This window comes from Ranitomeya imitator, chromosome 8 (genome assembly GCF_032444005.1).
Source record: "Ranitomeya imitator isolate aRanImi1 chromosome 8, aRanImi1.pri, whole genome shotgun sequence".
Lineage (NCBI taxonomy): Eukaryota > Metazoa > Chordata > Amphibia > Anura > Dendrobatidae > Ranitomeya > Ranitomeya imitator.
Window position 1 is genome coordinate 117,848,239 of NC_091289.1, and position 23,377 is coordinate 117,871,615.

A 23,377-nucleotide genomic window follows, 5' to 3' on the forward strand; every position below is an offset into this window, starting at 1 on the left:
CAGCTCAGGTGGTGGTGAGGCGGCAGCTTGGGTGATGGTGAGGTGGCAGTTCGGGTGGTGGTGAGGCGGAAGAATGGTTATTGCAGGCTGTAGGCTTTCCTGAAGAGATGGGTTTTCAGGTTCCCATCTGAAGGATCCAAGGGTGGTGGATAATCGGACGTGTTGAGGTGTGGAATTCCAGAGAATGGGGGATATTCGGGAGAAATATTTGAGGTGGTTGTGTGAGGAACGAATAAGTGTGGAGGAGAGTAGGAGAACTTGGGAGGATCGAAAATTACGTGAGGGAAGATATTGGGAGATTAGTTCAGAGATACAGGGAGGGGACAGGTTGTGGATGGCTTTGTAGATCAGTGTTAGTAGTTTGAACTGGATTCGTTGGGGAATTGGGAGCCAGTGGAGGGATTTGCAGAGGGGAGAAACAGGGGAGTAACGAGGAGAGAGGTTGATTAGCAGGGCAGCAGAGTCGAGGACAGACTGGAATGGTGCAAGAGAGTAAGCGGGGAGGCCACAGAGGAGGGTGTTGCAGTAATCGAGGTAGGAGGTAATGAGGGCATGCACAAGAGTTTTAGTATATTGTGGGCTGAACAAGGGATGGATTCTGGCAATATTTTTGAATTTGAGGCGGCATGATGTGGCAAGAGTTTGGATGTGCTGTTTGAAGGACAGGGAAAAGTCGACAGTTACCCTGAGGCAGTGGATTTCAGGTGCAGGAGAGAGCGTGATGCCGTTTACCATAACAGATAGATCAGGTAGGGGGGATACGCGAGATGGGAGAAAGATGAGTTCTGTTTTGTTTACATTGAGTTTTAGGAAGCAAAAGGTGAAGAAGGAGGATATGGCTGATAGACACTCTAGGATTCTGGACAGTAGAAAGGTGACATCTGGGCCAGAAAGGTAGATCTGAGTGTCGTCCGCATACAGGTGGTACTGGAAGCCATGGGACTTTATGAGTTGTCCTAGGCCAAGGGTATAGATGGAAAAAAGTAGGGGTCCTAGGACAGAGTCTTGATGGACTCCAACAGAGAGAGGGTGGGATGAGGAGGTTGTTTGGGTGTGGCAAACGCTAAATGTGCAGTCGGAAAAGTATTAGGCAATCCAGGACAGGGCAAGGCCTTTGATGCCAAGGGACGAAAGAATCTATAGCAGTAGGCAGTGGTCGACTGTGTCGAAAGCAGAAAACAGATTGAGAAGGAGCAGGATGGAGAACTGTCTGTTAGCTTTGGCTGTGAGTATGTCAGTATTAATTTTGGTCAGGGCAGTTGTGAAGGAGAGAGTTAAATGAGGATGAGAAGGTGAGTAGATGGTGGTCAGAGAGGGGGAAAGGAGAGGTTGTTAGATTAGATAAGGAACATAGGAGGGTGAAGATGAGGTCTAGTGTATGTCCATCGGTGTGGGTGGCTATGGAAGATCACTGAGTATGTCCAAAGGATAAGGTAAGGGCCAGGAGCTTGGAGGCTCCTGGATGGCGGGTGTCAGTCGAGATATTAAAGTCATCCATTATGATGGTGGGTATGTCAGCAGAGAGAAAGTGAAGAAGCCAGGTGGAGAATTGGTCAATGAAGACAGTGGCTGAGACCGGTGGTCGGTATATGACAGCCATTTCGAGATTAGAGGGAGAGTAGATAAGGACAGAGTGAACCTCGAAAGGGAGGATAAGGGAGGGTGGGGGTTGGATAGGGTTGAAGGAGCAGTTTTAGAAAGAAGGAAACACACTCCTCCGCCTTGCTGAAAGGTTGCTGAAAGTAAAGAGATAGTGGTTCACGTGGAGCTTGTTGCAGACGGAGCGGGCATTCCAAAGTGCCCCAGAAAAGGAAGCGGGGGGGTGGGATTCAGTGGCACAGATTTTAAGTGTGAGTGGTACACACTGGCTGGGCATGCATAGACACCTGGCGAGCATACCTTCAGTCCATGGGCTCAGACACCAGGGGGCAGTTGACAGCCACATATCTGGGCCCTCGGCACCGCCAACACTTAATCACTGTGGCCCAATTATACCTTGGAGCCGGTATAGGGAAAACAGAACTTTTAGCACCCTCACTTCAGGTTACCCCCTCATCAAGGGATCGATGGTGGTTAGCCCCAATAGTGGTTTGTGTACTTTTCCCATGCTCCAGCACCAAGTCCTGAGAGGCTGTGTACCGCTCAATCAAGCTTATCAGCTGGTCCAAAGTGCCCGGGTCCCCTTGACCCACCCAACACTGCATGATGAGCGGCAGAGCCCTCACAAGCCAGTCAACTACCACCATCTCTACCGTCTGGGCCAGGGTCAAAGTCTCAGGCTGGAGCCATTCCTTCACCAACTGCAATAAGAGATATGCCTGAGACCTCGCAGGACGAATCACTGAAAAGGACCACTAGTACACAGACTGATCACCCCTTAACTTCAGGGTCTCTTCTTGACACTGCTGATTAGTGTTGAGCGACTTTTACTTTTATAGGATCGGGTTGGGTTTCACGAAACCCGACTTTTTCAAAATTTGGATCGAGTGAAATCGGCCGATCCTATAAAAAAGTCGGGGTCGGCCGAAACTCGAAACCCAATGCAGTGCATTGGGTTTCCAATGGTTCCCAGGGTCTGAAGGAGAGGAAACTCTCCTTCAGGCCCTGCGATCCATATTTAAGTGTAAAATAAAGAATTAAAATAAAAAATATCGCTATACTTACCCTCTGACGCGCCCTGGTACTAACCAGGAACCTTCCTTCCTTGGAATCAGCGCTTCCAGGACCTGCGGTGACGTCGCGGCTTATGATTGGTCGCGCGACCAATCAGAAGCCGTGACGTCACCGCGACATCACCGAAGGTCCTGGAAGCGCTGATTCGAAGGAAGGAAGGCTGCCGGAAAGAAGCAGGGCGCGTCCGTGGATGAGTATATACCTAATAGGAATATACTCACCCTCGGACGCGCCCTGCTTCTTTCCGGCAGCCTTCCTTCCTTCGAATCAGCGCTTCCAGGACCTTCGGTAACGTGGCGGTGACGTCACGGCTTCTGATCGGTCGCGCGAGCGGTCACATGGGCGGTCGCGCGACCAATCACAAGCCGCGACGTCACCGCGACGTCACCGCAGGTCCTGGAAGCGCTGATTCGAAGTACCAGGGCGCGTCAGAGGATAAGTATAGCGATATTTTTTATTTTAATTCTTTATTTTACACTTAAATCTGAATTCCGATACCAATTCCCGATATCTTAAACATATCGGGAATCGGTATCGGAATTCCGATTCCAGATTCAGAAGATCGCCGACTTCATGGCCGACCCCACACAGGGGTCGGGTTTCATGAAACCCGACTTTGCCAAAAGTCGGCGACTTCTGAAAATTGCCAACCCGTTTCGCTCAACCCTACTGCTGATCGCTCCTCACCTTAGGGGTCTCCTCTTTACACCACTGATCGCCCCTCACCTTAGGGGTCTCCTCTTTGCACCCGTGTAACTGTAGCTCCTTATGCTGCTGCAGTGCCTCTCGCTGCTGCCGCTGGAACTGCATCGCCTCTCACTGATACTTCTGCCACTTCAATTGTAGTGCCTTTTGTTACTGCTGCACCTCTTGCTGCTGTTGGAACTGCAGCTCCTGCTGCTGCTGACTGGGAACCAACTGTTCCAAAAGCTCCTCCATTTCTCCAGCAGACTTGCTTACCGACATGCAGCATGCTTTGGGGTATGCCTCAGTTCACACTTCCCACATTCTTTTTACGATATGTAGTGCAGCAGTAGCACATTATGTAATGATGAGGCAGTGACCCAGCAAAGTTCAAAGCAAAACTTCTCTTTAATGTTCAACTCACAAAAACACAGCACATGATATCCTTTGGATTGCAGCTAGGAAACAGGACAGTCCACCTCCGGTTCACAGCTGGGAACAAGACAGTCCACCTCCGGTTCGCAGTCGGGCACATGTCCTTTGGATTACAGTCACTAAACACGCCAGTCCACCTCTTGAGACTAGTTGCTGTGGACTAATGCACCGCTGTATACACTGTGGGTGCCAGGCTTTTCAGCTGCCTTGACCGTTTGGCTCCACTGGCCTAGGTGGCCTCACACAGTGTGCAGCTCTGCAGAGCCTCCTGCTCTGTACTCCTGCCAACAACAGACTGACACTGATTTTGAACCTGACACACCCAAACCCTATACTGCAGGGTTTTTAACTTGAATCTGTGGCCTTCAGCCACATGGAAAGCCCAGCCCGGAATGAAATGGACTGCACGGCTACCATCCTGCAGTCTGTTTCAAAACAAAAAAGCCCAGAGCAGGTTTTCCCTAAATTTGCCCTAGACAATCAGTATGTCCAAGACCTATACTCACTTTAGTCTGCATTGCAATCACAGCTGGCCTCGATACGCCTCCGTGAGCATCCTGGGAGAAACATACAGTGACCCTCACATGAAAGAGCAGTCAGTGCCTCACAGTCTAGAAAGTTTTTCATATGGATACTGTAATGTCACTACGGCCATGGAAGAGTGTGTTCTTCCAGCCTCTGTTTGGCCGACATTCACTTATGTAACTGTATACGTAGAAAAATGCAACAGCTGCAATTTCCTATGCCGAATGACACAGAAAATAGATAAATACAATGCGATCTAAGTCAAAATACAGTGGGTCCGTATGGTGGATGATTGTTTTGGGATCTATCCTGACAGTGCACACTGATGGGTGCATATATCCCGATCAAATGCACCCAACAATGTCCCGAAACCCAGAGTGGACGTAGAATTAATTCAGGCCACTACTGGAGCAGTATTAACTGATTGTGAGAGTGTTGAACTCCAACCAATCTTATATTGCGATGAGTCCTCAATTATTATGTCCTCAACAACCCTTTCAACAAACAGAAGTTTTCCACCATATGGTGTAACATTTTACTCTGGAGAAATTCAACAAATTCTACAGTCCACTTTCTTTTGTTTCTCTTGTGAAAATTAAACAGTTGGGGTGAAAGCAAGATTTTTGTGGGCAAAAATGTATTTTTTTATTTTCACGGCTCAATGTTATAAAATTATGTGAAGCACCTATGTATTCAAGGTGCTCACCAAACATATAGGATACATTACTTGAGGAACATCGTTTCCAAAATGGTTTCACTTGTGGGGATTTTCCACTGTTTAGGCATATCAGGTGCTCTGCAAATGCGACATAGAGTGCGCTCTCTATTCTAGCCAATTTTGCTCTGTGTAAGTCAAATGATGCTCCTTCTCTTCAAAGACTTGCCATGTGCTCAAACATTAGTATTCCACCACATATCATTGTACTCAGGAGAAATTGCACAACAAATTAAGTGGTCATTTTTCTCCGGTTGCCATTCTGGAAATGAAATCGTAAAGCAACATTTTTGCGTGAAAAATAAGAATGTTCATTTTTTTTTCTTCTAGTTTGCTTTAATTTCTGGGAAGCACCTGAAGGATCAATAAATACATTGCTCAAAAAAATAAAGGGAACACTAAAATCCCACATCCTAGCTATCACTGAATGAAATATTCCAATTGTAAATCTTTATTCATTACATAGTGGAATGTGTTGAGAACAATAAAACCTAAAAATGATCAACATAAATCACAACTAATATACCACGGAGGTCTTGAGTTGGAATGATGCTCAAAATCAAAGTGGAAACTTAAGTAACAGGCTTATCCAACTTCAGTGGAAATGCCTCAAGAAAAGGAAATGATGCGCAGTAGTGTGTGTGGCCTCCACGTGCCTATATGCTCTCCCTACAATGCCTGGGCATGCTCCTGATGAGGCGGCGGATGGTCTCCTGAGGGATCTCCTCCCAGACATGGACTAAAGCATCCACAACTCCTGGACAGTCTGTGGTGCAACATGATGTTGGTGGATGGTGCGAGACATGATGTCCCAGATATTTTCAATCGGATTCCGGTCTGGGGAATGGGTGGGCCAGTCATTTGCTTCAATGCTTTCATCTTGCAGGAACTGCTGACACACTCCAGCCACATGGCATTGTCCTGCATTAGGAGGAACCCAGGGCCAACCGCACCAGCATTTGGTCTCACAAGGGGTCTGAGGATCTCATCTCGGTACCTAATGGCAGCCAGGCTACCTGTTATGAAAGGTAATTCAGTACCACAATGGACATAGAGGTCAGCGCACATACAGTGACCTGGCAATAACCCAAAAAACAAGAACGAGCTCTGAGACGTGGGAACTCTGTTGACCGCAATCCCTAATCCTCTCAAACCACACTAAAGGCAGCCGTGGATTGCGCCTAACGCTCCCTATGCAACTCGGCACGGCCTGAGAAACTAGCTAGCCTGAAGATAGAAAATAAGCCTACCTTGCCTCAGAGAAATACCACAAAGGAAAAGGCAGCCCCCACATATAATGACTGTGAGTTAAGATGAAAAGACAAACGTAGAGATGAAATAGATTTAGCAAAGTGAGGCCCAACTTTCTGAACAGAGCGAGGATAGGAAAGGTAACTTTGCGGTCAACACAAAACCCTACAAAAACCACGCAAAGGGGGCAAAAAGACCCTCCGTACCGAACTAACGGCACGGAGGTACACCCTCTGCGTCCCAGAGCTTCCAGCAAGCAGAAAAAAACAAATTGACAAGCTGGACAGAAAAAAACAGCAAACAAATAGCAAAGAGTAACTTAGCTATGCAGAGCAGCAGGCCACAGGAACGATCCAGGAGGAAACAGGTCAAATACTAGAACATTGACTGGAGGCCAGGATCAAAGCACTAGGTGGAGTTAAATAGAGCAGCACCTAACGACTTCACCACATCACCTGAGGAAGGAAACTCAGAAGCCGCAGTACCACTTTCCCCCACCAAGAGAAGCTCACAGAGAGAACCAGCCGAAGTACCACTTGTGACGACAGGAGGGAGCTCTGCCACAGAATTCACAACAGCTACCTCTGGCAAGCACATGGAGGGCTGTGTGGCCCTCCAAAGAAATGCCACCCCACACCATTACTGACCCACTGCCAAACCAGTCATACTGAAGGATTCTGCAAGCAGCAGATTGCTCTCCATGGCATCTCCAGACTGTCACATCAGTCACACATGTGCTCAGTGTGAACTTGCTTTCATCTGTGAAGCACACAGGGCGCCAGTGGCGAATTTGCCAATCCTGGTGTTCTCTAACAAATGCCAAGCGTCCTGCACGGTGTTGGGCTGTGAGCACAACCCCCATCTGTAGACGTCGGGCACTCAGACCATCCTCATGGATTTGGTTTCTAACTCTGCAGACACATGCACATTTGTGGCCTGCTGGAAGTCATTTCGCAGGGCTCTGGCAGTGCTCCTCCTGTTCCTCCTTGCACAAAGGCTGAGGTAGCGGTCCTTCTGCTGGGTTGTTGCCCTCCTCCAGCCACCTCCACGTCTCCTGGTGTACTGGCCTGTCTCATGGTAGTGCCTCCAGCCTCTGGACACTACACTGACAGACACAGCAAACCTTCTTGCCACAACTCATATTGATGTGCCATCCTGGATGAGCTGCACTACCTGAGCCACTTGTGTGGGTTGTAGAGTCCGTCTCATGCTACCACAAGTGTCAAAGCACAACCAACATTTAAGTGACCAAAAAATCAGCCAGAAAGCATTGGTACTGAGATGTGGTCTGTGGTCCCCACCCGCAGAACTACTCCTTTATTGAGTGTGTCTTGATAATTGCCAGTAATTTCCATCTGTTGTCTATTCCATTTGCACAACAGCATGTGAAATTGATTGTCAAACAGTGTTTCTTCATAAGTGGACAGTTTATTTTAGTGTTTCCTTTATTTTTCTGAGTAGTGTAGTTTTAGTGAATACATTCAGCAATATTCGTTACTTGCACGAATAGTACGCTATTTGGGCTACTTGTTACTCGGCGAGAAATTAGATATTTACCTCGGTATATTCCAGTGACCCGCCCAGCATGTTTGGTGCTTTATTTGCAGCCAATGAACATGCGGTGCTTGCTTGCCAATGACAGTAATGCTGTCGCCATGTTTGTTGAGGCATTGCTGTGATTGGCTGATCTTTCAGCATCATTGGGGGATATTTAAGCCCTGCCAGTGCCATCTCGCGCACATTACATGTGGGAACAGTGTATTGAGAGCATAGTGTGAGCGTAGGGAGAGTAAAATCAGCATATAGGGAAAGTTTCTGAGTAAAAAAAGCTATTTTAAGAGCTACTTAGGGTGAAGATTAATTCTCTGTTAGGTTGAGATAGCACAGGGAAATATTTAATATGAGGAAGAGGGAGAGACAGGCAGCGTATTAGTATTCCAAGTACGTGCTGCAGATCTCTGTTAGGTTGCTTTGTGTATACTGTAGGAACACATTGTGGAAGTACGGAGAGAGGCAGGGATTCATATCAGTACCATACTATGCAAAACAACTTTTTTTATAGCAAAATAATATTCCCCAGTACCGGCACGTACCAAACAATTGTTTTAGAGCTAAACAATATTCCTGGGTACCAGCATATACTAAACCACTTTTTTATGCAGCTAAATAATATTCCTCATTGCCAGCATATATTAAACATTTTTTAGAGCTAACTAATATTCCTTGCCTATTGCTGAAATATCATAGATTTATTTAGCAGCTCTGCAAATGGCGCAAAGCCTGCTGGGATACGCAAACGTTTCTATTTACCAGTAATATTCCTTAGTCTGCTGCTGGCATGTGTAATAAAGCTGATAGCTAAAATTAGCCACCCATTGCTAGATACAGGGAATTCATACATAACACCTCTGTGAGAGTACTTGTGAAATATAAAGCCAGGAAATTTTTTCTTTACAGTATAACACATTCAATATGGGAAAGGGTGATGTTAAGGAAAGGGGATGTGGATGTGGTGGTGCCCGCCAAGGCCATGTGACAGATCTGAAGGCGACTTTATCTCGTTCTAGCTTCCTTTCAAAATTCGGTCTGCATGCTACACCACTGTCAAACCCAGACAAGTGCAAGGATGCTGTGAGTTTAATGTCAGACAGAGACTCCGGGGTGTTGACAAGCAGCACCACGAAGACTTCCCTTGCCACTCTGAGGAACTGTTTACCTTCCCTTGTAATTATTCTGGCCTATTACCATGCACCATTAAAGAGAGTCATGAGGAGGTGGAGTGCAGTGATGCCCAAACATTTGAGCACCCACGGTCGGAAGGAAGCCAAGTTGAGGAAGCTGAATTCATGTTTCAAGGGGTGGATGATAATCATGGTGCACAGTTGCCATCAGGTCAGGTAAAATCGCAACTCAGAAGGAGGAACAGATTAATGAATTTTAAAGATGACGTGGTCGATGATGAGACAGACGACTGATACAACAAGGCACAGAGGCAGACATAGCGAGCATAACAGTGCAGAGAGGGATGGATCCATAGCAAGAAGACAGGCAAGAAGATGTAGTGGCTTGACCAGAAGGAGACATGGGTAAACTGTTCGACAGAGCCCCCCACTCAGCAAGATAATAGGCCAAGGGTGCGTTGTTCCCTTGTATGGCAGTTTTTTCTGAAAGTCCTTCAGACAATACAACTGTAATTTGCAGTATTTGCCATACAAAGCTGAGAAGAGGCAAGACCACTGCCAACCTGTGCACTATCAGCATGCAGCTCCCTGCTGCCATTATCTCTATAGTCTTAAGGTACCTTCACACATAACGATATCGTTAAGGATATGGTTGCAATGTCACGCTTTTTGTGACGTAGCAACGATCCCGCTAACGATATCGTTGTGTGACAGCGACCAACGATCAGGCCCCTGCTGGGAGATCGTTGGTCGCTGGGGAATGATCAGGGCCTTTTTTTGGTCGCTGATCACCCGCTGTCATCACTGGATCGGCGTGTGTGACGCCGATCCAGCGATGTGTTCACTTGTAACCAGGGTAAATATCGGGTTACTAAGTGCAGGGCCGTGCTTAGTAACCCGATATTTACCCTGGTTACCATTGTAAAAGTAAAAAAAAAAAAACAGTACATACTCACATTCTGATGTCTGTCACGTCCCCCGGCATCCACAGGGTTAAAACTGCTTTTGGCAAGAGCGCTGCTAGTGCACGCACTCCGGCCAAGAGCTTCCCTGCACTGACTGTCAGTGCCGGCTGTAAAGCAGAGCACAGCGGTGACGTCACCGCTGTTACTGCCGGCACTGACACAGTCCTCCAGTTATTGCTCCTCCTTTCTATGCATTAGTAACACCATGTGATTATTATAATTGCATTTGAAATATATACTGTGGTGCACCCTGTTGTGAATTCTGTGGCAGAGCTCCCTCTTGTGGTCACAAGTGGTACTTCGGCTGATTCTCTCTGTGATCTTCCGTTGGTGGAGAAAAGTGGTACTGCGGCTTCTGAGTTTCCTTCCTCAGGTGATATGGTGAAGTCGTTAGGTGCTACCCTATTTAACTCCACCTGGTGCTTGGATCCTTGCTTCCAGTCAATGTTCTAGTGTTGGACCTGTTTCCTCCTGGAGTGTTCCTGTGGCCTGCTGATCTGCATAGCTAAGTTCCTCTTTGCTATTTGTTTGCTGTTTTTTCTATTCCAGCTTGTCTATTTGTTTTTTCTGCTAGCTGGAAGCTCTGGGACGCAGAGGGTGTACCTCCGTGCCGTTAGGTCGGTACGGAGGGTCTTTTTGCCCCCTTTGCGTGGATTTTGTAGGGTTTTGTGTTGACCGCAAAGTTGCCTTTTCTATCCTCGCTCTGTTCAGGAAGTTGGGCCTCACTTTGCTAAATCTATTTCATCTCTACGTTTGTCTTTTCATCTTAACTCACAGTCATGATATGTGGGGGCTGCCTTTTCCTTTGGGGTATTTCTCTGAGGCAAGGTAGGCTTATTTTCCATCTTCAGGCTAGCTAGTTTCTCAGGCCGTGCCGAGTTGCATGGGCAGCGTTAGGCGCAATCCACGGCTGCCTCTAGTTGTGTTGGAGAGGATTAGGGATTGCGGTCAACAGAGTTCCCACATCTCAGAGCTCGTTCTTATTTTTTGGGTTATTGCCAGGTCACTGTATGTGCACTGACCACTATGTCCATTGTGGTACTGAATTACCAGCCATAACAGCACCCTGCCATTTGTTGTTTAGTCCTATCAGAATGCAGAATCACATGGCAGACAAGCACCCCAGTAGGTGGGCGGAACGCCTGGGTACAAAATCTGTGTCTGAGGGTGAAACCACTGCCCATTCCCCTGTGTTACAGCCTTTCCAATCTGCTGTCAGGCACTGATGTTTTCACATCTATTTGCTCTTCAATAACCAAGTGTTGCTTCCCCCCCACTAGGGGGCAACTGGTACCAAAACCAAAACAGCTATCACTAAAAGTGTGATCACAAAATTACCCAATGATCTCACAATGGTACTCTATAAAATATATAATCTTTATTAAACATTTATTAAATAACATTAAAAAGACATATGAATCACTACTAATAAAGGGTGCAAATCCTCAACAAAAAGAGGGACTATATAGCCTGAGTGGCACCACTAAACCAGGCCCAACATACAGTATGAACAAAAAAATAACATCATGCTGTAAGATACAGGGTAGTAAGGGTCAACCTATATGGTCTGTCTTAACATGGAATCCTCTGAGACTCTCAATATCATTGCCCATGCATACTAAAATATCCCCAGTGGGAAGTATGAGGACCCATGTCACAATAACCCCCTATCAAATGTAAAAGATCTAACAGTTTGTATAAGCCGGTATATTACCTAAGAGGTAAACCTGGTGTGTGCTCCTCGGCGTCCCTCTGCCCCGACGCGCGTTTCGCCGTAGCTACTTCTGGAGGCGTGTCAGGGCAGGGGGTAAGCCGGTATATATATGCATGAGCCTACCGTCTATTGGACAATCGTAGCGGTGGGATTTTCTACAGCTGTGTGGAGGGATGTGTGGTAGATGAGTCACCGCTGTGTGTCCGAGTCATAACCATTTCCGCCTCTTGTACGGAGACCGGAAGTGATATATACAGCGTAAGTACCGTACAAGCGCCCAGGTTCCACGCAACTGTACGGAAACCGGAAATCTCGTTTAAGCTGGGCGCCGTACGGAACGCCTGTGTTAATGCGGCAGGACCAAGTGGCGCATGATCAGATGAGCAGCCCCAGCCAAAGTGGTGAGTCCGATCACGGACCGGGAATCAGGAGTGTGCGGTCGTCCTAGTCCGACCCACACCTCCGTCATCCAATGGTCCGCTAGCCGACCTCACCGCCAGTCCCCCATCGGATCATGCGCTCATCCTGACCAAAAACAGAGGGGGGGGGGGGGGAAGATGTACATTATAAATGTCTATATATAAAAACTGATGTAATTGTTTTTCCTGTATATATATATACTATAGTGCCTACTGGAGAGTCTCCAACTCTAGAGACCCCCTATCTCTGATGGTAAATAAACAATATAACTCGGGCACAGCCTCTTCTTTTCACATATATACAGTCGATCTACATAAGAATACCTAGAATCTTATATCAAAATATATATTATACATACAATACCATAGATATATAAATATCCTGTATATCATAACGTGGAGGGCAAAAAAATCCCCATACACAATTATTCAGTATAAAAAAGGGGGGGAGGCACATAAAAAATACATAAAAAATACAAAATACATACATGAACCCCTCACGATATACAAGTCACCAATGGCCAAAACACGCATATGAAATACAGATCAATAAACTTCCTCCAAACCCCCTCCTCTTCCGAGGAATCCCCATCTTGATCTTGATCCTGTCTCTCTGTCCTTGGACGTTAATGCCGCTTTTCTTTGATGGTTACGGAACTTTTTATTTCCTAGTACCAAGACAGCCCTCCATGCTCCACCACTCAAAACGGTAGTCAAGAATAGCGATCTAAATCAAATAGCAGTAAAACATAAAAGTTAAAAAGAATAAAAGAACCGACAAACTTAAATAAAAACAAATACCTCGTGTAAATAAACACCGCGCGGTATATACTAAACCCCCCTGCCTATCTTCTTCTTCACCTAATTATAGATATGCACTAAAACCAAAGCTCTCATTTAAGCCCTGAGGCACCAATGTTCCTAGACGATAGATCCACTGGCATTCTTTTTTGGCCAGTCTTTTGCCTACATCACCCCCTCTGGGTCCCAACTCCACCTTATCTATTCCTTTAAAGGTCAACAGTCTAGAATTGCATTGATGGTACCGTTTAAAATGTCTAGGGAGGGTCTTCAATGTGGCATCATCAATGGCCGTTTTTGCCTTCTCGAAATCCAAACAGTGCTCCCGCACCCTGATTTTGAACTCACGGCTCGTCATACCAATATAAACCTTCCCACAGGGGCATTCAGCATGATATATGATGCCCTTGGTTGAGCATGTGATGTTCATTCTAATCTCGAAGGTTCGTGAGTCATCATGGTTTTTAAAGGTGGTACTTTTTTTCATATTGGCGCAGCCCTTGCAGATGCCACACGGAAAGAAACCCCTCCTATTGGTGATCTTATCTTTGTTAGCCTTCCTCTTGGGATCATACGTGCTATGCACCAGCATGTCCTTCAAACTAGGTGCCCTCCTTGCTACCAGGGACGGTTGTTCAGGTAAGATCTTTTTCAGAATAGGGTCCGTGAATAAGATTTTCCAATTTTTTTGTACTATTTCACGTAGACCATCCCATTCTGTGCTGAAATTAGTAATAAATCTTACCTGATTATCCTGCTCTTTATTTGTTGTTGGCAACTGGTTTTTATATAGTAGATGTTGTCTTGGGGTGTTTTTTGCCCTCCAATACCCCCTTTGAATGACACGCCGATTATAGCCTCTGTCCTGGAATCTGCCCCTTAATAATTTGGCCTGTTCTTCAAACTGTTCTTCCTCCGAGCAGATCCTTTTGATCCGAAGAAATTGACCAATCGGAATACTATTTGTTGTTGTTTTGGGATGTAGTGATGATGCGTGCAATAAAGAATTGGTTGCGGTGGATTTGCGGAATACAGTAGTAGACAAATGTCCCTCTGTGGATGATGAAATAAGCAGATCCAAAAATTCAATTTTTCATCCGTACTTATACGTCAATCTGATGTTCCTATCATTTTGATTTAAGTAACTCATAAGGGCTTCTAGTTCGTTCACTGGGCCCTCCCAGATGAACAAAATATCATCAATGAAGCGAATCCAATTATGGACCCGCTTCATACCCTCAATCTCGTTTTCCTGAAAGATGGACCTCTCCCAAGCACCCATAAAAAGATTGGCGTACGAGGGGGCACATGAGGCCCCCATCGCAGTACCCTGTAATTGTAGGTACACCTTCCCTGCAAACATGAAGGCGTTGTGTGTGAGAATAAATTTTAATAGTTCTAAAATGAACTCAGATGTTTCATTGTCAATATTGCTCTGGGAAAGATATTTTCCCACTGCTTGTAGACCGTCTGTATGCCTAATACTGGAGTACAAGGCCTCCACATCGGCCGTGACAAAGATCATGTCGTCATTGAGTTGTATGCCCTCTAGATGTCCCAGGGCAGCAGTGGTGTCCCTGATATATGACGGTAGTTGTATAACTAGTGGTTTCAGATAATATTCCACTATATTGCAGATAATCTCACACAGCCCTTCGTTTGCCGCCACAATTGGTCTACCCGGAGGATCCTCCGGGTTTTTGTGGACCTTGGGTACTAGATAAAAAGTCGCCAATCTTGGATGTAACTTAATATACGTGTCCAGGAGTTTCTTTGGGATGACATTGCCCTCTACTGCATTCGTAAGAATATCTATTAATTCCTCCTTGAACCCTACCATAGGGTTATAGGCAAGAGTTTTATATTCACTGCTGTTAGATAGTAGTTTTTTTGCCTGGGCTTCGTACATATGGTTAGGCCATATGACAACGTTGCCCCCTTTGTCTGCAATTTTGAAGACAACGTCATCCCAACTCTTTAATTCTCCCAATGCCACTCTCTCCTCTCTCGTGAGATTGTCCACACGGAACTGATTGGGTTTGGATTTCATATCCTCAATTTCACTGGCAACCATTTTCGTAAAGGTATCTACCGCCGAGGAGCACACACCAGGTTTACCTCTTAGGTAATATACCGGCTTATACAAACTGTTAGATCTTTTACATTTGATAGGGGGTTATTGTGACATGGGTCCTCATACTTCCCACTGGGGATATTTTAGTATGCATGGGCAATGATATTGAGAGTCTCAGAGGATTCCATGTTAAGACAGACCATATAGGTTGACCCTTACTACCCTGTATCTTACAGCATGATGTTATTTTTTTGTTCATACTGTATGTTGGGCCTGGTTTAGTGGTGCCACTCAGGCTATATAGTCCCTCTTTTTGTTGAGGATTTGCACCCTTTATTAGTAGTGATTCATATGTCTTTTTAATGTTATTTAATAAATGTTTAATAAAGATTATATATTTTATAGAGTACCATTGTGAGATCATTGGGTAATTTTGTGATCACACTTTTAGTGATAGCTGTCAGGCACTGATGCCAGACACAACAGTCAGCAACCACATCCAGTTCGTTGTCCTAGAGCAGCGTTCAGTTCTCCTTGCCCCAGACTTTACACAGGAAGCAGAAATATCCATTCACCCACAGGCCCAAATGCTAAATGTTCACATTGTCAGATTGCTAGCCCTGGAAATGTTGCCAATTTGGCTTGTGGGAACTGAGTCTTTCTGTGTCCTCTTGGTGGTGGCAGCCTCACGGTTCTTGATTCCCAGCTGCCACTATTTTTCCCAATGTGCCGTCTCTGCAATACAGAGGCATGTGTTACACAATAACAGCAGTGCCCTGGCCAACGCAGTAACAGGGAAGGTCCACCTAACCAGAAATATATAGAATAAACTTTGGTACTCAACTTTAGTAAATTGTAAGTATTTTATTGGCAGCCACTTGTACAAACGTTTTGGTCAGTGATGTTGACCTTCTTCAGTGTACATATGGAGATGAAGATCCTGTGCGGATCCAATAGGTGGACCGGACTGATGTCCCTACCCAGGTATGGCAGTGGTATCCATCTGGAATGCGGTGTCTGCCGCTTGTTTTGTGGTGAAACATGTGTCTGGGAGCCTGATGTTTTTTTGTGTCTGCACTTGGACATTGTGGAACATCAATGCATTAATATTATCTGCACACTTCTTCAGGTTCCAGCCTTACACCAAATAATAATATGAGTATGCTCTATATATGTGCTGTTAGTTCGAACATCTTGCCAACACTTTCCTTTATAAAGGGAAATTCGACATAATACCTCTGTTAGCATTCGCCATATACTAATGACATATGCACCCACCCAGGTGGTGAGCGGAATGCCTGGGTACAAAATCTATGTCTGAGAATGAAACCACTGGCCCAGAGGCATAGCTAGTGTCTTTGTCCAGGGGGGCGAAGCTTCTGAGCGGGCCCCTAATCAGGTAACCTTGAATACAACTGGGTGACGCACCTTAATAGTGGAGGAGAACCTCAGCAGATGACCACACTGTTACTGAAGATAATCTCTATATAAAGACCAACATGGATATTACCGCCATATGGTCAGTCCTACAGAACATATAAGAGATCACAGTACAGTTACAGATAATGACTTACAGCTGATGATCTAACTGATGGAATTGTTCATTTTTCCCATCTTTTCCATCTGGCCAAGACCGACATGACAACTTCTTCCAGCCACGACTCGGCTGCAGAGAATACAACAAAGACAAATTTCACTTCTCATATTCCAGCCCCATCACCATCTATCCCCAACCTGCACAAACTCCTCATCCTGCTGATATCCCAATACTGAGCCGCTGCTGCTGTATGCGTCCCTATTATTGCACCTGCTGTGTGTTACTATGTGCCTCCTAAATTCTAAAGCAACCTTCTATAATATAGTAATGCAGGGTGCAAGTGCCCTAGAAATCAGTGCCCACATTTTGCCCCTCGAAAGTAATAATGCCCTGTGTGCCCCTTTGATAGTCACAGTAACCTGAGTTCCCCTATAACAAGTGCCCACTTTACATTTAATAATGTCCAGAGTCTCCCCCTGTACAGCTCCCCTATAAACAGCATGATGCTCTCTTATACACAGTATAATGCCCCCTCCATGTATAGTACCACCCACACAGTATACTGCCCCCTTAGTAGCCCCCAAACTGTTTGATGGCTCCAACACTGTATGATGGCCCCTTCACTGTAATCTCCACACTTCTTCCTGGTTCCTCTGTAGCTCTGAGTGCCTGCTCATCTCCTTACAGCAGGCTCCGGTTAGTGACGTCATCGCGCCCTCTGTCAATGCCGGCGTTGGTGATGTCAGATGCTGACAGAAGGATGATGGGATGACGGGCGGGGGGCCCACTGCTGGCACTGGGGCCCCTCTGCCTGCTCAGGGGCCCCATAGCGGCTGGGCGGCAGAGCAGGGAGATCGATTCTCCCTGCTCTGACTCAGAATGTAACTGTATCAGTGTGCTGCATGCGCAAATAGAGTTACAGTAGCTTAGCTCTGGGTGTGCCCCCTCAGAGCATGGGGCCCTGGGCGACCTCACCCTCTGCCCCCCGGTAGGTGCGCTACTGCACTGGCCCCTCCCCTGTGTTACAGCCTTCCCAATCTGCTGTCCAGGAAGCAGGCGCTGTAGTCTCTTGCTAGTCTCTTGCCCACAACATGCAGTTGCACATACAGTAAGAACATTCAGCAAGCAAGTCCACATTTTGGTCGTAGCGCAGTGTTTAGTTCTCCCTTGTCAGCATATATGTCACTTCCCAAATTGTTTGTTAGATAGGGCATACATATTCGTTAGCACTTTACATTGTCTGGTGCTGGACAAAGACCATTCCTGGCTTATCCTGGCTCCTAAATGAGACTTGTGTCTCTTTATTTAACTGTTGCTTCCTTTACATTTTCTAAATTTTTGGTAAAAAAAAGAACATGGTGGTGTGGTATTTGCTAGTTTCTGTACATTTTAATCACGTCTAAGATACTGAGCTAATACACTCCACAGACCTATTTAGGCAACAGCTTTACACATAATGTAACATGGTCATTGCTATGCAGCACTGCCTGTCACCTGAGTAATACACTCCACAGACTTCTATACTCTTTGGGACTTATCCCGTAATTACTTCGTTGTTGCTCAAAACCATGCAAAGCTACATTCTGGCTGGTTGGGTAGTTCCCAGAAGTCCGTAGGCTTGTGCAGAATGGTCAATGGCACTCCTGTCTCTTTCCTGCTGCTTCAAAGTAAAATGAGGCTTATACATGTTCCTGACATGGATTTCAGGCCTGACAAACTGACCACAATACAGGCCCTCATTTGCATACACTGTATTCAGAATTTAATTCTAATGCTTTTGGTGTCGGGTAGAATCCAATTTCCTGACATTGGTAATACAGCTCACCTAACTCCTGTGTTATATTCACCTTACAGCGGCTTCACCCGCTATGACAGTGGCTCCATTGGCATCCTGTGGCAAAATGAACTGTGGAGCTCACAAAACTCAGGTTTCACAGCATCTGCTAGCCCTCTGAAAATGCGAAGCGAGGGCAGCATAGTGACATGGTGGTGGACGTGGTGGTGGTGGCGGGTAAAGCCCAAAATTTAAATGTGCATGATTTTGCTGCCACTGTAAAGTGCTAGGGAATATGTATTCCACTATCTACCTAACAATATTGAATGAGGGAGGGACCTCCCAAATGTAGGAGTGAGAGCCCTCACAAATGTAGAAGGAAAAACTAAAGCCAAAACACTCCATGTGAACATATGCTAAAGGGGAGGTATAACTTTTTGTTTATTTTTTATATTATTTTTATTTTGTGTTATAAACATGTAATTATGAAGGAAAAATGTTTCTTAGCATTTTTTTCCTTTAAAAAACAAAATTTGGTTGCTTTGGTATGTCTTCTTATAAGTACGGAAAACCGGCGCAATAGTCTGACAACATTGTTCCCAGATACAATATGTGAGTCAGAAAGACAAGTGGGCATCTTCTCCATGCCGTTCCCATTTAGTTTTAGCACTTTTTCATCCATTTCAGCTTTTTTTCCATGCCACCAGACCTGGTTGTTGGGTCCAGCAGAAAAATATTCGGCTTTCCCATTGACTTTCATTCGATATGTTATTCGGTGCGAATACACGAATAATAGAAATTATTTGAAACGATTTTCCCAGATACAAATATTATACTATTCGTCATCACTATTAATACATTTCTTGAATATGGTTTTGAGCATTTTGAGGGGTGCAGTTTTTAAATGTTACTTTGGGGCATTTTGTGTAACATAGGCCCCTCAAAGTCACTTCAAATGTGATTTGGTCACTAAAAAATGGTTTTGTAACTTTTGTTGGAAAAATAAAGAACTACTGATAAACGTTTATCCATTCTAATTTCCTAAAAAAATATATTTTTCAAAAATGATGCTGATTTAGGCTACTTTCACACTAGCGTCGGATTCGGCCCGTAGCATTGTGTCGGGCTGAGATTCCGACGCTAGCGTTTGATGCGCTGCACAACGGGTGCAGCGGATGCATTTCTCTGGTGCATCCGCTGCCCCATTTTGAGGTGCTGGGAGGTGGGGGCGGAGTTCCAGCCGCGCATGCGCGGTCGGAAAAAGCGGTCCGTCGGCAGCAAAAAACATTTTTTTGCTCCCGGCGGTCCACCACAGCACGGCGCAACCGTTGCACGACGGTTGCGACGTGTGTCAATGCGTCGCTAATGTTAATCTATGGGGCAAAAACGCATCCTGCAAACAACTTTGCAGGATGCTTTTTCCCCCTAAACGACGCATTGCGATGTATTAAAAAAAATGCCAGTGTGAAAGTACCCGTAAAGTACACATGTGGTCAATTCTATTTTGTGACTATTTTGTGTGGTATAATTGTATGATTTTAGGGCATACAAATTCCTAGTTTAAAAATTGTGAAATTTTCACATGTTATAAAATGTTTGATATTTTCATAAATAAGTGCAAGTCATATTGATCATAATTTACCACTAACATAAAGTGTAATGTGTCACGAAAAAACACTCAGAATCACAGGGGTGTTTTCAAGAGTTCTAAAGTTATTACTGAATAAAGTGACAGTAGTCAGAATTGCAAACTTTTTACAGGTCAAGAAAGTGAAAACAGGTTTCATGGTGAAGGCATTAATATTAGATATTTTAGTCTATCACGGAACTTGGGATGTTAGATTTAGTAAAGCTTAGGTAAATTCTGTGGCACTGAGGAGACAACAGACAATACATCTTTTTATTTTGTTTTACCAGTGATATATTCACATATTTAATTTGCTTAATTGTTTTTCTTTTTCAGAAATCGGAGATCAGTGTGGTCCACCCCCAACTGTACAATTTGGAGACACAGTGGATATTAGAAAAAACAACTATAAAACTCGTGAAGTTGTTGAATATAAATGCAAAAATTATTATCTTCTTAAAGGAAATAAGAATGTGCAGTGCATGAATGGTGTCTGGGGAGACGCACCAGTTTGTCTAGGTATGTTCATTATCACTTATCACAAAATATACAGAAACAGCATGAAGGCAAATAAATAATATTACTAGAAGGTTTGTAGTAAGGTTAGTAGTGCATGCACAGAGGGAATGTTGTTCCTATATTCTTGTAAAAATAAATATTAGTACAATTGCATATAAACAGTATACATATGTAAAACAGTACATATGTGCATGTTAAACATGCATATATACATTGTTACACACATTACCTACACTTATAATTGTTAGCCACATTACACAATTTCTGCATGCATTTAACCCCTTTCTGCCATTAGACGTACTATTGCGTCCATGTGGGGTGGGCTTTACTTCCCAAGGACGCAATAGTACGTCATATGCGATCGGCAGCGCTCACGGGGGGAGCGCCGCCGATCGCGGCCGGGTGTCAGCTGTTTATCGCAGCTGACATCCGGCACTATGTGCCAGGAGCGGTCACGGACCGCCCCCGGCACATTAACCCCCGGCACACCGCGATCAAAGATGATCGCGATGTGCCGGCGGTACAGGGAAGCACCGCGCAGGGAGGGGGCTCCCTGCGGGCTTCCCTGAGCCCCCCGCAGCAACGCGATGTGATCGCGTTGCTGCGAGGGTCTCACCTCCCTCCCTGCTCCCTCCAGCCCCGGATCCAAGATGGCCGCGGATCCGGGTCTTGCAGGGAGGGAGGTGGCTTCACAGAGCCTGCTCAGAGCAGGCACTGTGAAGCAGCCTGCACTCCTATCAGATCAGTGATCTGACAGAGTGCTGTGCAAACTGTCAGATCACTGATCTGTGATGTCCCCCCCTGGGACAAAGTAAAAAAGTAAAAAAAAAAAATTTCAAATGTGTAAAAAAAATAAAAAAAAATATTCCAAAATAATGAAAAAAAATATATATATTATTCCCATAAATACATTTCTTTATCTAAATAAAAAAAAAAAAACAATAAAAGTACACATATTTAGTATCACCGCGTCCGTAACGGCCCGACCTATAAAACTGGCCCACTAGTTAACCCCTTCAGTAAACACCGTAAGAAAAAAAAAAAAAAAACGAGGCAAAAAACAACGCTTTATTATCATACTGCTGAACAAAAAGTGGAATAACACGCGATCAAAAAGACAGATATAACTAACCATGGTACCGCTGAAAGCGTCATCTTGTCCCGCAAAAAACGAGCCGCCATACAGCATCATCAGCAAAAAAATAAAAAAGTTATAGTCCTGAGAATAAAGTGATGCAAAAATAATTATTTTTTCTATAAAATAGTTTTTATCGTATAAAAGCGCCAAAACATAAAAAAATGATATAAATGAGGTATCGCTGTAATCGTACTGACCCGAAGAATAAAACTGCTTCATCAATTTTACCAAACGCGGAACGGTATAAACGCCTCCCCCAAAAGAAATTCATGAATAGCTGGTTTTTGGTCATTCTGCCTCACAAAAATCGGAATAAAAAGCGATCAAAAAATGTCACGTGCCCGAAAATGTTACCAATAAAAACATCAACTCGTCCTGCAAAAAACAAGACTTCACATGACTCTGTGGACCAAAATATAGAAAAATTATAGCTCTCAAAATGTGGTAACGCAAAAAATATTTTTTGCAATAAAAAGCGTCTTTCAGTGTGTGACGGCTGCCAATCATAAAAATCCGCTAAACAACCCGCTATAAAAGTAAATCAAACCCCCCTTCATCACCCCCTTAGTTAGGGAAAAATTTAAAAAATGTATTTATTTCCATTTTCCCATTAGGGCTAGGGTTAGGGTTAGGGCTAGGGTTAGGGTTAGGTTTAGGGCTAGGGTTAGGGTTAGGGCTAGGGTTAGGGCTAGGGTTAGGGTTAGGGCTAGGGTTAGGGTTAGGGCTAGGGTTAGGGTTAGGGCTAGGGTTAGGGCTAGGGTTAGGGCTAGGGTTAGGGCTAGGGTTAGGGCTAGGGCTAGGGTTAGGGTTAGGGCTAGGGTTAGGGCTAGGGCTACAGTTTGGGTTGGGGCTAAAGTTACAGTTAGGGTTTAGATTACATTTACGGTTGGGAATAGGGTTGGGATTAGGGTTAGGGGTGTGTCAGGGTTAGAGGTGTGGTTAGGGTTACTGTTGGGATTAGGGTTAGGGATGTGTTTGGATTAGGGTTTCAGTTATAATTGGGGGGTTTCCACTGTTTAGGCACATCAGGGGCTCTCCAAACGCGACATGGCGTCCGATCTCAATTCCAGCCAATTCTGCGTTGAAAAAGTAAAACAGTGCTTCTTCCCTTCCGAGCTCTCCCGTGTGCCCAAACAGGGGTTTACCCCAACATATGGAGTATCAGCGTACTCAGGACAAATAGGACAACAACTTTTGGGGTCCAATTTCTCCTGTTACCCTTGGGAAAATACAAAACTCGGGGCTAAAACATATTTTTTGTGGGAAAAAAAAAGATTTTTTATTTTCACGGCTCTGCGTTATAAACTGTAGTGAAACACTTGGGGGTTCAAAGTTCTCACAACACATCTAGATTAGCTCCCTGGGGGGTCTAGTTTCCAATATGGGGTCACTTGTGGGGGGTTTCTACTGTTTAGGTACATTAGGGGTTCTGCAAACGCAATGTGACGTCTGCAGACCATTCCATCTAAGTCTGCATTCCAAATGGCGCTCCTTCCCTTCCGAACTCTGCCATGCGCTCAAACGGTGGTTTCCCCCAACATACGGGGTATCAGCGTACTCAGGACAAATTGGACAACAACTTTTGGGGTCGAATTTCTCCTCTTACCCTCGGGAAAATACAAAACTGGGGGCTAAAAAATAATTTTGGGGGGAAAGATTTTTTTTTTTAATTTTCACGGCTCTGCGTTACAAACTGTAGTGAAACACTTGGGGGTTCAAAGCTATCACAACACATCTAGATGAGTTCCTTAGGGGGTCTAGTTTCCAAAATGGTGTCACTTGTGGGAGGTTTCTACTGTTTAGGTACATTAGGGGCTCTGCAAATGCAATGTGACACCTGCAGAC

General features: G+C 45.0%; 1 protein-coding gene across 2 annotated transcripts in view; it reads left to right on the top strand.

Annotated features, from left to right (window-relative positions):
• The window catches only part of CFH (complement factor H), a 906,401-nt gene that overhangs the window by 732,775 nt on the left and 150,249 nt on the right, over nucleotides 1-23,377 (top strand). For both annotated transcript variants that reach the window (XM_069737284.1, XM_069737285.1), the window contains exon 19: nucleotides 20,212-20,394. In XM_069737284.1, coding sequence (XP_069593385.1) covers nucleotides 20,212-20,394 — 183 coding nt within the window. The remainder of the gene's footprint in view (nucleotides 1-20,211; nucleotides 20,395-23,377) is intronic.